At 50.7% G+C, this 14,820-nt stretch overlaps 6 protein-coding genes across 6 annotated transcripts; 1 reads left to right on the top strand and 5 right to left on the bottom strand.

Annotated features, from left to right (window-relative positions):
- Positions 1 to 211: 211 nt before the first annotated feature.
- On the bottom strand, positions 212 to 4,942 carry PC9H_006450 (uncharacterized protein; the record flags this gene model as incomplete). Its single annotated transcript, XM_036775998.1, has 11 exons — positions 212 to 978; positions 1,030 to 1,236; positions 1,290 to 1,418; positions 1,470 to 2,270; positions 2,327 to 3,196; positions 3,261 to 3,439; positions 3,492 to 3,649; positions 3,697 to 3,863; positions 3,979 to 4,132; positions 4,189 to 4,276; positions 4,362 to 4,942. The coding sequence occupies 11 exons, from the start codon at positions 4,940 to 4,942 to the stop codon at positions 212 to 214; spliced, it is 4,101 nt and encodes a 1,366-aa protein (XP_036632017.1).
- An 884-nt stretch (positions 4,943 to 5,826) lies between these two features.
- Positions 5,827 to 7,657, bottom strand: PC9H_006449 (uncharacterized protein; the record flags this gene model as incomplete). Its single annotated transcript, XM_036775997.1, has 14 exons — positions 5,827 to 5,942; positions 6,000 to 6,081; positions 6,139 to 6,257; positions 6,316 to 6,342; positions 6,392 to 6,494; positions 6,548 to 6,594; positions 6,644 to 6,776; positions 6,828 to 6,900; positions 6,956 to 6,999; positions 7,060 to 7,109; positions 7,161 to 7,208; positions 7,258 to 7,304; positions 7,353 to 7,552; positions 7,598 to 7,657. The coding sequence occupies 14 exons, from the start codon at positions 7,655 to 7,657 to the stop codon at positions 5,827 to 5,829; spliced, it is 1,149 nt and encodes a 382-aa protein (XP_036632016.1).
- A 751-nt stretch (positions 7,658 to 8,408) lies between these two features.
- Positions 8,409 to 9,188, bottom strand: SCS2_1 (phosphatidylinositol-binding protein scs2; the record flags this gene model as incomplete). Its single annotated transcript, XM_036775996.1, has 5 exons — positions 8,409 to 8,654; positions 8,717 to 8,832; positions 8,889 to 8,949; positions 9,005 to 9,096; positions 9,146 to 9,188. 5 exons carry the CDS (start codon positions 9,186 to 9,188, stop codon positions 8,409 to 8,411), a joined length of 558 nt encoding a protein of 185 aa, XP_036632015.1.
- A 376-nt stretch (positions 9,189 to 9,564) lies between these two features.
- Positions 9,565 to 10,000, bottom strand: COX23 (Mitochondrial copper homeostasis protein; the record flags this gene model as incomplete). The annotated part of the gene is made up of 4 exons (XM_036775995.1): positions 9,565 to 9,612; positions 9,680 to 9,791; positions 9,846 to 9,874; positions 9,935 to 10,000. 4 exons carry the CDS (start codon positions 9,998 to 10,000, stop codon positions 9,565 to 9,567), a joined length of 255 nt encoding a protein of 84 aa, XP_036632014.1.
- Positions 10,001 to 10,111: 111 nt separating this feature from the next.
- MAP1_2 (Methionine aminopeptidase 1) lies at positions 10,112 to 11,960 on the top strand (the record flags this gene model as incomplete). Its single annotated transcript, XM_036775994.1, has 12 exons — positions 10,112 to 10,188; positions 10,244 to 10,296; positions 10,353 to 10,462; positions 10,506 to 10,641; positions 10,691 to 10,779; positions 10,837 to 10,988; positions 11,046 to 11,119; positions 11,178 to 11,198; positions 11,253 to 11,400; positions 11,457 to 11,598; positions 11,749 to 11,852; positions 11,906 to 11,960. 12 exons carry the CDS (start codon positions 10,112 to 10,114, stop codon positions 11,958 to 11,960), a joined length of 1,161 nt encoding a protein of 386 aa, XP_036632013.1.
- Positions 11,961 to 12,128: 168 nt separating this feature from the next.
- On the bottom strand, positions 12,129 to 14,515 carry PC9H_006445 (uncharacterized protein; the record flags this gene model as incomplete). The annotated part of the gene is made up of 13 exons (XM_036775993.1): positions 12,129 to 12,477; positions 12,527 to 12,594; positions 12,646 to 12,800; positions 12,852 to 12,891; positions 12,952 to 13,037; positions 13,097 to 13,201; positions 13,263 to 13,393; positions 13,469 to 13,520; positions 13,576 to 13,870; positions 13,927 to 13,995; positions 14,040 to 14,158; positions 14,220 to 14,333; positions 14,392 to 14,515. 13 exons carry the CDS (start codon positions 14,513 to 14,515, stop codon positions 12,129 to 12,131), a joined length of 1,707 nt encoding a protein of 568 aa, XP_036632012.1.
- Positions 14,516 to 14,820: the final 305 nt, after the last annotated feature.

Raw genomic sequence — 14,820 nt, 5'->3', positions numbered from 1 at the left:
TACCGAATGATGTATGCATAATTCTATGCAACAGGGTATCGTGAGTACTGCGTAGATATTCTCGTCCTTCTCATGACAATATTTGCAGACGATGGGATAGAATACAGGTGGTGGAGAAATTCAGCGTAAAAGAGTGTACGAAGCAACGGAGATGTTTGAAGATAACACAATGAACGTCGCGGAAGAATAACATACAAAGTCAATGGTGCAGTCATGTACGCTGTTGCACAGCCGGTGTGTACCCGTTTGTATTGGGTGGAAGCATGTTGGCTTGATCAAAGCTTGGCCTAGACATGGGGGATCGGGAGATGTTCGAGTCGGAAGGTGGCAACGGCGGTCTCCATTCGTGGCTCTGGGGAGGTGTTTGCGCTTGCGCTAGTGACATGCTCTGCAACGCAGACGGTGGGAGATACAACGCTCCATTGCCTTGCGGCGTGCCCGGCGGCGCTGAATGAGGGGGAGGGCGGGCGGTACGCTCACTGACTGAATGACCGAGTGGGGGACGCTCTGGATATGGTGAGCCTGGAGGGGGACGTTGGTTATGTGGTGGCCCATTGCTAGCCCCTGCGCGACCTTTCGACCGCAGCCAAGTGTCGCACTTCCTCATGAAGTCTTTGCCTGGCAAATCCACTGCGCTGGCGAAGTACTCTTTGTCGTTGATAATGTCCAGGAAGTCTTCGGGAACCGTGAGGAATAGATCCTGGTCTTCGAGTAGGGCGGTCACCACGCGAATGGCACCAAAAGGTCCGAAACTCTCATCCCGAGGATCGCGTCCTCGGGGATAAAGAATACTGGGGCAAATGACGGTCGCCAAGTTCCCAAGATCCATTTTACTCCCCGTCTCCTCGTCCATGTGGGCGAAGGAGGCAACCCATTTGAGAAATACGAACAGAACCTCCATAGTGTCCCGGTGGCTCTTGGGAAGAAGTAACGAAACCAGGTGTAGATACCGTCGCCTGTCGGCTTCTTGTGGAAGGGCTATCCATATGATTTGAGCAGAAAACTTAGGCAAGGGGTATTCGGACTTACTTTGAGTAACGACGAGTAGCCTATGCAGCTTGAAAGTTAGAAGAGGATCGGGGAGGTCACGGAGGAACTTTTTGAGGAGCGCCGCCAGTTGGACCGGATGATCTGAGCTTAGGTCAACCGACGATGGGTCACGATCTATAGCCTCTGTGAGGTCCTTGAGATGTCGGATATTGCCATTCTTTCGGAAGATTCCCTCGACGGACATGTCTGAGGAAAAGAATTAATTAACAGGGAATGTCGATAAGATGACGAAGACAAACCCATTTGACGCATAGCCGAGATTACATCGTCGATGAAGCTCGGCACCCGTAGCGTAGCCCGCGACGCACCAAGCAGCGAATCAGCACCTTCCCGTTCTACCAGAAGCTCAAGAGGGACACCGAAAACGCCTAGACAGAAAGTAGTCAGTATTTTTCATGTCTACGAAGTTCATTGCTTGCCTTTCTTCTTTATCTTCTTGTCATTGGCCTTGAATAGGAACTTATTCCAAAAGCCACCCTTTTTGTTCTCCAGCGACTCTAAAATGTCATCGAGGTCGAATTGATCCTTCAAGGGTGAACGGCTAAGGGCAAGCACGGCGGCATGCTTGACAATAGTCAACTCCAGCGCGTTTAGGTCCGCGACGAAGGGTACTGCGTGCTGTCTCGGTCGATGTTGCTCTCGAGCTTGAGCTCTTTCCATGATTTGAGGGATGTCTGCCAAGGTTATACCATCGTCTGGCACAGACGTGAGCAAGGCATCTTCCGCCCCTCCAGCCGGGGAATTTGGAGTGCTGTCATCCACGATCATGACTTCGGTGTTATTGCGTGCGAAAGAAGGGCGTAGAACCTGTCCACCTTGAGTACTGTCAATAGGCAAACGGCCCAGCTGCGGCCGTGCAGACTGCGTGGACCCAGGTGCTGGCTGGCTCGTAAGTTGAGGCGAGCGACCTCCAGGTTGAAGTGCATGGTGGTGGTGGTGGACTTGCCCTTGCGAGCCGTGATGAGCAGCAGGAATGTTTGCGGCAGACCGCTGTGACTGAGCGACACCCAATTCCTGAGACTTTTGAGGCTTCAGCACATCATGCGGATGGGCAGTTCGGCCCGCCGGACTCTCGACGATGGTAGAACGCTTAGGAAGGTGGGCGGTCGCAGAGAGCTTTCGATCCAAATGAACAGACTTCATTCGCATGATGTCATTGTTATTGCGATAAGGATCAGAACCCTCCGTGGTGTCGCTGTACGGAGAGGCATGATTGGTGACTGAAACGTCTATGAATATTGATGATAACAAGTCTAGAGCCAAGGAAGTGACATACCTGGTGATAACGGCACTACACCTTGCTTCTTCAGTAGCAGATACAGGCGCCGGAGGGCGACGTTGAGGAGGAATGCGTACTGCTCCAGGCGCTGTACGGCTTGGAAGCCACCCCGGCAATTGGGCTGAGCATGATCGGTGCAGTAAATAGTTGTCGGGACGTCGCCAAAAGACGTAGTTTCCATCATGGACGCCGGATCGAATACGAAGGCACCAACGTTCGCTGGCGGGCGCCGGGCTGTCGACAATTTCGGAGGTTGGCCGTCCTTGTCTTTCTCATCGGAACCTTTGGGCTCCTTGACTATTGGCGCGGCTGCCACTTTGCCACACGTTGCACATGAGACGCAATTTGAATGCCATCGCTGATACGTGCCCAAGCGCACGCAATCCTCCTCGACCGTAACTCCACATTTGACGCAAAGATCGGATGGCGGATTCGTTGGTGAAAGCTTCGATGCACCGGTGTTAGAAAACGGCGATTCTCCAGCATTCTCCGGCGCCAAACTTCTAAATCCATACGCAACGCCTTGTGTTCCAATGTTGCCACCGTTCGAATGGAGGAGTTCTCCATTAGAGCCTTTGAGAAGTCTTCTCGCTGAAGGGTTCCCTCCCTGGACGGCTAAAAGGTGGAGCTTATCCAAGAAACCGGACATGGCTTCGTTGACACTTTGTTCCCGCTCCAGCTTTAATGCACCCGTAAGGGCAATCCGGATGAGGATCTTGAGATAGTGGGCCAAACCGGTAACAAGGGCCAGAAGCTCTTGCGTCATGCCCATTCTGCGGGCTCCAGTTTCCTGAGTATGGGATAGAAGAGTAAAAAGTTCGACAGTCTTCCGACATAGCATCCTGGCCTCTCGAACATGAGACATCCCTTTGGAGCCAGCAAAAGGAGCCAGGGTGAGAATAAGTGGGAGTCAAAACTGATTGGACAATACCTTTCTGGTTAAGTCGCAAGAAATGGTACTCGAGGTCGTCAATCGTCGCGAAGAGGACCTCGACGTGAAGGATAAATTTCTCGGCCATCCGGATAGCGTCTAGATATTGCCCGTTGCTGACTTGGCGAAGCATATCTGAGATGCAAGCAGCGCTTGACTCTTCGAAGGCAGATAATACGCTAGGGGACGATTAACGGTGGAGAAGACTTTGAATAGAGATCGGAAGCATACGTCCATATCCGATACACTTGTTGCTCCATTCGAATTTGCCTCTCTTTGAGAGATGAGGGCGTATCGCGTTGTTCATCGTCTGTGAAAGACAATGCCGTAGCAGTGTCCACCGAAGTTGTACTTGTCGGTCGACGAGAGGAGACTTTGACATTCCAAAACTACGCAAGCTTAGACACCCCACAACTCAGCGATAGCGTCAACTCACTTTGTTAATCATATAACACTCTGGATGCCAGCACTCGTCACGAGAGTTACGATTTATCTCCACGAATTGTTTGAGAATGGCGCTACTGCACCCGGCGCATTTCGTCGCAAATCGAGTCGAATAGTGGAAGTGGCAGTAAACGTTGCCATCGTGTTCGTAGTAGGAGTCTTGAGGACCGAAGAGGGTAGGGCAAAGGGAGCAAGTAAAGTGTTCGACATGAAACTTCTTGTCTGGAATTCAAGCTCACCGAAAGCACTATGACTATGATAACATACTACTCACTGCAAGCCGTAATGTAACTCCCTCTTAGGGCCATGTTGCACTTTGCACATATGAGGTTGAGCCGACGGAAGTAATCTCGCTCGCATAGCGGTTGTTGACTGCCTTCGGACCCCTCGAAAGGGAAGAATTTATTGGCAACAACTTCTCCGCAGTCCTAGAGTGGAGACAAAATTGGATTTTGTCAAGCCGTGGGACGTAGTGGCCACATACCATGCACTTGAAGCAGTCCAAATGAAACACAGTACCTAATGCCCGAACGAACGACCCTGACATAGGCTTCCCGCACGATGCACATGCTCTGTAATGGGACGTAGTGAGACGGGATCGCGGTTTCGAGAGACGTTGCAGGTCAATGTGCAACAGAATGGGATATCGAGACTCACGACGAAGCTATGGCAGACGCAGAGACGGAAGCGGATGTAGAAGAAGCTGTAGTAGGGGGAGCACGAGTACCACCGGACTGGGAAGATGAACCGGACTGGGCAGAAGAGAATGAAGTCACGCTCAGACGTCTGTCTGACTCGTCGGAGTGACCAGAGGAGGAAGAGGGGTTATTTCGGTTAGAAGAGGAACCAGGTGTCGATGGACGACTTCTAGAGTTAGCAGAGAGATAGTTACTGTCTTGGGTGGGTGATGATCCCGGCAAAGGTGCGCCATAGTATCCATGGTTCAAATCCTCGCTCTTTGCATGAGGGACCAAGTCGTCTGCGTTCTGATTGCGATCAGGATCCGGCGTCCCCACCGTCGAAGATCTCGTTGGTAGATTTGGCCGTTCTGGCAGACGACCAGGGTTCCCTGCGGGTGCCGAGTATGGGCTTCGAGTGTCGTATCTTTGTTGATTTGGGGGTCGTTGCGAGCGCGAAACGTCTGGGTTGACGGAGAGCCCGTGCAATGCGTTCTGAGAGTTGAGCTGAGGGTTCGACCAGGGATATTGTGCGCGTCCTTGATCCTGGTCGTCGCTCATGGCTCAGAAATGCGAGCCTTTTGAGCTGGCAAGGCAAAATTTGCGGACGGTGGAAGTGGTTCGGGGTAAAGCAGGTCGGTTTATGATGGAGGACTAATAATGAGTGTGGTGACTGCCTTTGTCACACATTGGGTCGGTCACGGGTGAGTGACAGTTGTCACGCATCTAGGTCGACCATGACCATTTCATTACTTTGAAGCTTTGCACTCAGGCCTTTGAACCAGCCATAGCACCTGAGGATATACTCGGGCTGCTTTTCTAGCAAGAAAGCATGATTTTTATGAAGGCCCCTTTACGCCGCAACCGTTGACGGCTGTATACTGCGACATCCCGAATCATCGCACAGACACACATCGGCGAGGCACAGCAGCCCGGGTACTTTTCCCACTGCCTGGCCGTTCTTCTCCCAATGAAATGGCTTGCGCACCATCGCCGTCTGAGGCCGGCTCGAAGGCCTCTACGTGGCTCCCTTGTTGGGGCATATGAGGGAGGGAGAAGCTCAATGGTGGTCGGTCCCCCAACAATGCCAGCGAGGGCCACGGATTGACATTCGACACACGGATCACCCCTTCAAGCAGCGGTTTTCAAGCACCGAAGGGCACTATGAGCCTTTCTCGGTCATCAAGGTCTCATTTTCAGCTAGCGGAGGAACTTCCATCATTCCCGGTCATGCGGTCCTAAGGCATCGCAACAGTGACGCCGGACAAGCTCACCAGCTCACCAGCGTGCTCCAATAGTCAAATCGGACGAGAAGCTTTACAGACGCATTGCAGAGGTCCTTACGTTTGGTACAGACACGTTAAATCATCCCCCCTCTGCGTTGCCTTACCTACTTAAGTAAATAAAACATTAAAAGTGCGTAGCCACGTAGATATTTTTGTTTTTCATGCCACACTCTCTGGATTCTCATCATCATGTCGTTCCCGATCACCTTTGAGCCCGAAACGCTTCCGTTTGACGTAACTCGGTGCCTGTGGATCCAGAATACCTTGCTCTTCAGCTAAGTAGAGAAGAAAAGTGAGATATCAATGTGTGAGCAGATGGTGGTAGTCCTCACGTGTAGCGTGCCAGAAGTAAATCACCAAACCCACAAGAACCACAGCAAAGGAGATAAAGTAGAGCCAGTAAGGGGAGTAGTGCTGGGACGTCACAGTCAGACTGCAGTTACAAAAGACGCCGACGGATGAGAAACGCACGTAAAGGAACAAGCCAAACAGAAGCCCGTAGAAGTCACTGGAGAGGAGACTCAGGTTGTAGTACGCGGACGAGGCCATTCGGTAAAGTAACGGAGCGACCGTGTAAAGAATGAGCATCGCTACCAGGGGTATATGCCGTCAGCACTCGCCGGGTGAGATACGCCAACGCATTCTCACCTGAAGTGAAGGCAATCAAGAGCCCGACTACCGCAAGGTAAGTGGAGAGTGACGCGACTCAAGAGGGAAGACTCACTCGTTGCTCCGTTCCAAGGTGATACTTTCATCCCATCGTGTTCAAGACCGGCAGCCTGAATACCACATATCAAGAAACCCCACATGCCCAATTGACCTAACACCTAAACATATACGTGAGCTCCTAAGGTATAACTCCGCGGTCAATGAAGCAAACCTCAAATAATGGCGATTTGCGAACAAAGAATTCCTCGGTTGCGTTTGCTATGGTTCATTGGTCAGAGTTTTCACGCAACCCGGAGCAAAGACTAACTGAAGCCATAAAGCGTAGCACCAGCAATCATGAAAGCGTCACCCTTTCCTCGGGATACTGCTGTCCAGTCCTTCTCCGTGATCTGGTCTGAAGCCACAAGTAGCCCTAGGCCAGCAATACAGATGAAGACGCCCTAACGACGAATGAGCTTCCTTTTGTAGGCTGTTGGTGTGCCACGGCTCACGAGAAGTTGTGTCCAATGATACTTGACCCTCATGTACACCCACGAGAAGAACAGGCAAACGGGGATAGCCCAACTAATCAAAGCGGTGAGACAGAGGTTCAGGCGAAGAGGGGAATGGGCACGCTTACGCATCGAGAAGCATGCAGGACAAGAGGTCCGTGTATTGGTACGCCTTTCACCCCAGCCAAGTCAGTTTCTATGGGCAGTAGTTTATGATATATGGGATGCTCACTTTGACGACCATGAAGTTTGCCTCGACATCACATGCGGCAAGGATTACGTCTGTGAATGAGTTAGGTTGTCGGATTAGATGGCACCAGAGGAGCGACGTACATTTCCATCCATCTCTGAGCACCATCTGCCCCCATCCCTTCAGACCATCTAATCTCACGAATCAGCATTGAATACCGCGGTGTGGTGTAGGACATACATTGATACATTGTGTAGGGCGTGTACACCAGGAATAATGTTGTATACCTACGAGATATTCATTCCAAAGTAAATGCCAGGAAAGACGGCACTTACAAGAACAAGCTCTGTGTTGTTGGTAAATCCCATCCCCTGTTTACAAGTTCGGTGGTGGTGACATTGGTACATGTTATGCACAGTGATACAACTTGGCCGGCCAGCAGGGACAGTGCAAAGCGGCGGGTCCATATGCTGCTGAAGCGTCTCCCGACGCTCCGCACGAAGGCGCTTGGAGAGCTGTAGACGATCGGCGGGCGCTGTGAACGTTGTTGTTGTTCGTCGGCCCCGAGCTCAGAAAGCACTTGATCATCGACAAAGTCCTTCTTGCTGTCCGTGTCGCTGTGTTGGAGAGACGTCGCCATCGCTGGGTGAAGAAACACAGAAAAGGAGCGAGCAGGTGAATCGAGTCCTTTAAAGCACACGGTGTGGTGGACGTTGTCTTCTTCCCCTTGTGATAAGCGAGGGTCACCGTAAGGTCGCAGGAAAGTCCAAGTCGGCTTCGAGGGGAATCAAATCATCAATGGGTATACTGTTATATATAGTCTGTAGATGTTTCCACTGAGCCCATGTGCCTTCATCGCATACCGTAAGTTGGAATTTGATTCATCAAAATTTTCGAAGAGCTCTAGTACCAGTGATCGATCTACGCCGGCGGCTAGATAACACGAAAAATTCAACAAGGAGTTGCAGGGAGCTGCCGCCAAGCAGGGGCTTTCTACTCCTCTCTGGACTCTCTGCAATGTTGAAAACTGCTGAAAATAGGTTGTTGGGTGATCCTGCTGAAAGTTGACTGAATTGCGGCATTCCGCGTTACGGCACGGATTTGCAGTTCACGATAAGCCCATTCTTACGAGGAATGGCCCCTGTGGCGGGTGGCGAGTAAGACTAGGCTACAGGAGGCATAGCATTATGGTCTTCATCAGTTAACGAGAGGAGTGGGTGCACTTCAACAGCGGATATGTAGTGCCTGTCTCGCCTCAGTGCCTGGGCGGCGGACAGACCCTGACCAGATGCACAGAAGAATTACTACTAGAAACGATGTTGCTACTCATCGGTCCACAAACAAAGAAACGGAGCTCCAAAGATATAGGCCACCGGTAATGTAGGCGCGGATCAGTAATGTCCTTGGGCCCCAGTCCAAGGACGTATGAAGACCGCCCGAACTTTCTCGTCCGTAGGCTTCGCCGCACCCTCAAGGAGGGTCTTCAATCTTTCGATCTCTAACAGGGCGTCCTTGTATTTATTCTCGAGTTCGCTGTACGTCATCTTTTGAGGAGGCGTAGAATCTGACGGAAGGTATGTGACCCGTAATTTCTGTCCGTGGATCTCGTGGATCACTGACATAACTGGGGCATTCCACTATAGGTAATCAGTGAGAGTGAGTGAGTGTTAACCGATGCGTCGGTGAGAGATTTACGTACGATATCCGTGAGCGACAATTTCTCTCGATCGGCGGTGATGAATGTGCTCTGAATCAAGAATTTATCAGGGCAGATATAATCTGGGGGAGGCTCTGTGCGCATAGGCTGCAAGAATACTGAAGAGTGGGTTTCGGGTGAGCCATCAGCACCGCATTGCACTTGAAAGCCTTACTTGAGATCTCAAGACTTTCCCCAGGTTCGGCCCTCCCTTTGTTGGGGCGAACGAGGTATTTCTAATATTAAAAGAGAAGTCAGTTCGACGATGGTAAAAATTCCGGGTGAACATACCAGAGGCGCGCTTGTCTTCACTTTGAAGGCAATTGGCTCGGCGTTACGATTCGTGAGGATGAGGCGTTGAGTAATAACTTCATTAAAGGGACCTGAAAGATGTTTGGCATCATATACCAGGTTAATTGGGAGCGCAATTACGTTGAAAAGTCAAGACGTCGGTGGGGTGCAAAGTTACAGACATGGCAAAGCGGTGTGTACAGGGAGTTTGCTGGGGGGTGGGGTATGGGGTTGGAGGGATGGACTTTGAAAGGCTAGAAAAGTGCCTTGAGGTGGAGGGCAGTCGAAGAGCGCCAACACGCATGATCTTCATGCACGCATACACCATACCCTCTGCTCTGAACGGTGCACTCGAGGCATGTCAATCTGAATTAACGCTCGGAATCTGCCAGTGCGCCTATGATATCTGACATAGAGTGTATGTCCTACATGCTCAGGAGGTATTAAAAGCCTCAGTGAACACAGGTCCAGCAGTAGGCATCGAGCTTATTTTCGCGTCATGTCTTTACCGTGAGTACTACTAGAGTCCCGAGCATGGTCCACCAGCAGGATGGATGCCGTTATGTTGTAGGTCGCCCAGCACGCCGATCTTCCTTTCGCTGCTCGATCTATGAAAGAATACCATGTCAATCTATGATATTGACAACGCACTGGCTCCGACAGCACAAAACGCACCCAAGCCTTCTTGCAATCACGGTATGCTTGGAAGTAGTCCGTGCACTTGTCGCGAGCAAAGTCATTGCGGTTCATGCATTGCAGCGAGGCCTTTGCAGCGGCTTCACATGGACTGTGCATGAGTCTATGAGCCATTTGATCAAGAAATGGGCAACACGCTGCTCACTCGATGAACTGCGACGGTGCATGCCGGCCCTGTCACCCGGAATTCAGCATTCGGAACGAGGAAATAATTGCGGGGAGAAGGAAGCTTACTTGAAATTGTTCCCGGTAGTTGAGGGGTTTTACATTATCCTCCGGGGCAGCGTCCTTTGAAGCCATCTGGCACTGCGCTGGTCCTGGTCAAGGTATACCGTACCTTAGAGGATTCTCACAGGATTGAACCAACTTTAGTAGCGCCCATGCCCCACGTGGAAAATATACACTTCACCAATGTCCGTCGTGTGCCAGAGCTCGCTTTGTCCTAACGGCAACCCGATATCTCGTCTCGAATGTCCAACCTGCAACAAGTACGCCAGCTGACCTCGCCTGCGACCTTTTGATTGTGACCGCCGGCGGCGCTAGACTTGGTATTCAAGGATCTTTCTTTTGCACTCAAGCATGCTTTAAAGCTGGATGTAAGTCCTGTATATTGCTAGAAGCTAAGAACTAGAGAACTGAACGCTTGTTGTAGGGGTGTGTGTCAGTTTAACTGTAAATACAGGTTGTGATGACCAGGAACCTTGCAGAAAACTCATAAACTCGTTCATGATCTCGTTAAAACGAGTGGTACTGCCTATCCCGGTGAGGTGTAAACCACCCCTTATCGCGCTCGCAGCTGACCTAGAAGTGGTGCGGCATAGATGGCACCTATAATCCATTCCCAAATTTTGAGTACACGGGACCTCTAAGGCCGGTATATCCTCTATCGCCCAAACGAACTCTGCCTGAGCATATAGGGCGCCCTGATTATGCTGAAGATGGTAAGTTTCAGCTCGTACGGTTGTTATTCAACTAATGCTGATCGAACAGGTCAGCCGAAGTCTGAACTCAAGAAAGCAGGGCAACCACCGCGCATCCTGAGCCCAGAGGAGCAAGACAAGATGAGGACAGTATGTCGGGTATGTGTCAAGTCGACTATGATTAAGGGGTTGCATGGTTATTTATTATCTATCAAGCTTGGGCGTGAAGTCCTAGACCTGGCGGCGTCCCATATACGCCCCGGAGTTACGACCGACGAGATAGATGAAGTCGTGCATAACGCATGCATCGAACGAAACTCATATCCGTCTCCGTTAAACTATCGCGGATTCCCCAAATCTGTTTGCACGTAAGCCTACGCCTTGTTTGCACTTTCTGGATTTCTGATAATTAGCACTATTTCTAGGTCTGTCAACGAGTGCATTTGTCACGGAATCCCTGACCAAAGAAAGCTTCGAGAGGGCGATATAATAAACATAGGTAGGCTTCCCTAGTATCTACAACGTTTCCAGTAGCCTGATGATTGTGCTCTTTCCAGACATCAGCCTTTACCATGACGGTTTGTAGTACGGAGTCAACATTAACCAATACTTCACTCAGCTTTCTGTATCAGGCTTCCATGCCGATCTCAATGAGACCTATGCCGTCGGAGAGATCGACGAAGAGTCGAAGAAACTCATCCGTGTGACGCGAGAATGTTTAGACGACGCAATCGCGCTGTGCAGACCAGGCACTCTATTCCGCGACATAGGCAAGGCAATGTAAGTTCAATTTACTGTGTCTACGTACGTACGACTAGCGAATTAATGTCCATCAGTGAACCCAAAGCTCGGGCGAACGGTTGTGCCACCGTCCGTAATTATACTGGACACGGGATCAACGACTTGTTCCACGGCTCACCGTCTAACATTCCGCATTACGCCAAGAACAAAGCTGTTGGGACTATGAAGCCAGGAATGGTTCGTATCAATCCACTGCTCGCGAGTTTAACGTGGTGCTAACGGTTCTCGATTGCTTAGTGCTTTACCATAGAGCCTGTAGGTCCCCCTTGAGTTCGCGCAGGGACGTATGTTCATATATATATATATATATATATATATATGTATCAGATGATCAACCTGGGCTCGAACTGGGATACTGTGCACTGGCCGGACAATTGGACTGCCACTACCGTTGACGGACGGCGAAGCGCTCAATTCGAAGAGACATTGCTGTGAGGGCTCCACAACGTCACAATTCATTTGAAAACTGACCTCTTCTCTTCAGGATTACGGAAACAGGCGTCGAGATTTTAACTGCGGGAAAGAAAAGAGACCTTTAACTCTTTCACAGGGCTCCCCCTGACCGATACGAGCCTCTGCCTGCGCCTCGCAGGCAGGAAATAGTATAACCCGGGGATTTACAGTAATGTCAAAATTACAACAATCTACTCTACAGTAGGATATCTCCGGAAAATGCCAACTCTCTCTTTCTCTCTCAGCCTTACGCCTTACGCCTTAATACTCGCAGCAGCACCTGGCCCAAACCCTCGTTTCTCGCCCAGAGCGTTGTCAACGATTTTCATCATCTTCAGGACTTTCTCTTCTTCCCACTTCTTCCCGACGACTTGGATTCCTACCGGCATACCTTTCATAGCCACAGGATCGTAGAACGGATTCTTGCCCTTGTAAAGCTGATTCTCGATGATCTTCGTTCCGAGTCCGGGACCGTGAACCCATTCGTCGGTAAGCTGATCGACATCAGGATCAACTCGTGTGACGGGGATACACCCCACCGGGCTGTCGACTACGTTGTATAGAATCGTCGCTCCAGCCAAAGAGGATAATGTCATGCAACCCCTGAAAGCAAGATGAACAAAGGTCTCCGTTACAGGTACACATTACGCACCCATGGCGAAGCTGAGGTAGTGCCTGGGATGGGGCAATTATGCCGTCCAATCCGTACTTGATCCAAACCTTGCAACGGCGATCAGTACTTGCGGGGTTCGTGTACGACGGATCCCTTACCTCGTCGTAGAATTTGCGGATGAATTCATCCCGCTTGGCCGTAAAATGCCAGTATTCCGTGACAGTCTTAACGCGCGCACTTCTAATGCCGTTTGCATACATGGTGTCCCCGAAGAAGGTTTCGATCACCCATGCGGCGAACGAGCGGACGAACCCTACGCCACAGTCAACTCGGCAGCTTATCAGTTAGTTGAAAAAGGAATTACACGGCAAGTTGGACGCGGAGGTCATGTACAAGCTCGGGTCCTAACACGGCGCAACAAGTGAGCACGAAGACGGCGAAGAAGGTGATATGGGAACACTGACACGTGGATCCGATCCTAAATGAGACAGCATGGTTTTGAATCCGTCAGAGGAAGTAAGAGACACGAAGATATTGAAAGCCTCCGATGCTGTAAGCATGCAGGGTTTTAGTTTTAGACGCAGGTCGAGGCGAGCATCGAAGTCCTACCGCTGGGGAGCGCGACTTCAACGCATTCGTGCCCCTCTTTGCGCAGGGCTTCCACAGTCTCCAGGACGGCACGCTTGCAAGCAGGTGAGGCCTTGACATAACCATCTGAGAATCCAGGCCTTAATTTAGTTACCCTTGCATGGAGAAGAAGAGAAGGCGAGAATACCGGAAGTATAGTAACCGAACTTGAGCTTTGAAGGGAGATTGATTTCACGATAGGGGAGGGGTGCTGTATCGCAATACGTTCCTTGATGGCCGAAGGTCACGCGGCAAGCTACTTCAAGGTCATCCACAGATCTGTGGAGGGTGAGCGGTGGCGAACAATTCATGATCAGTTTGGCGAGAGAAAATGATGGATAGCAGGATACTCACCGCGCCATCGGTCCCACCACACTGTTGATCCCTTCGAATCCAGGAACACAACCTAGCATCAATGAGCCGTCAGATTATCAATGGGAGTTATGATAAAATCGTTATACCTTTGACACCTTGACGAGTGAGACGACCATACCCGGGTTTCAGCGAATAGATCCCGCAATATGCAGCGGGGATGCGAAGACTGCCACCAATGTCACTACCAAGGCCAATGACAGAGCCATCTAGAGCAAGCAGTGCGCCTTCGCCACCTGAGCTGCCACCACATGTATACTTGTCGTTGTACGGATTGGTTGTGGTTCCCCAGAGAGGATTGCTACACTCGAATGCAAACATAGTTTGTGGGACATTTGTTTTGACGATGGGGATAGCACCGGCCTCGAGGAGGTGCTCCACGAGCTTGATGAAAGCTTCCGCATGAGTAAGTTCAAGATGCTGATGGCATTTGTAAATACCTTCGCGTTCTTAGTGGCCGGGGAATTCGCCCATGGGGTGAACCCAATAGTTGCATCAACGCCTTCAATCTCATCTGACAAGCAGTCAAAGAGAATTCACGGTGATTTGCGACCAACTTACACTGATCCTTGATGGAGACGGGGACTCCGTGCAGAGGGCCCCGCAATGCCCCTGTATCCGCAAATTCCTTATCAAGTTCTGCAGCGCGTCGCATAGCTTGGGCAAAGAGGACTATATGCGCGTGCGCCGGGGTTAACTAGGATGCAAGCACGTTTGGTATGTCAATCCTGACCTTCAGTTACGCAGTTGGTGGCTTCCTGAGCCTGTCCTGCTTTCGCAATAAATGCCTCGACAACTTGCGTCGCGGTCCATTCACCCTTCCGGATGTTTTGCGTGATCTCAGAAGCTAACCATTGGTTTAAGCTCTAGGGAAACTACACGCGTTTCGTTGAAATAGCACTTACCCGTTGCCCGGACGTAGTGGCCGTGCGCGTCAGTTGAAAACGCTGAGGCGACTGAGAGTGCCTCTGCTCGCCGTTTACGCTTATCATCGACAATAGCCTGATAAGAAGGGGTAAACCAGATCATGTCGGGAGGGCTTCTAGGGGCGGTCAGAAGGGGGGAAGAGGGGAATTGGTCGTTCGCATTAAATATGGGGCTGAGACGGTGTACCCCTGAATTCCAGGTAGATCCCGTGTCTGAACCTGGCCAACAGACTGAACAGGGACTATGAGGAGATCGTGTGGTGGTACAGCCATGATCAATGAAGTAAAAACAAGTTCCTCCAGGCTACAAATAAGCAAATCGTGATGGTGATCTCAAGACAACTCAATCTTCGCACGAGGACATATCCTCGTATGGTCAAGGCTGATTGCTTCATATTCGAATGTGCA

The sequence above is a fragment of the Pleurotus ostreatus genome (genome assembly GCF_014466165.1).
Source record: "Pleurotus ostreatus strain PC9 chromosome Unknown scaffold_4, whole genome shotgun sequence".
Taxonomy (NCBI): Eukaryota; Fungi; Basidiomycota; class Agaricomycetes; order Agaricales; family Pleurotaceae; genus Pleurotus; species Pleurotus ostreatus.
The sequence above is the reverse complement of the archived record's forward strand: the minus strand, read 5'-3'. Positions and strand labels throughout refer to the sequence as shown.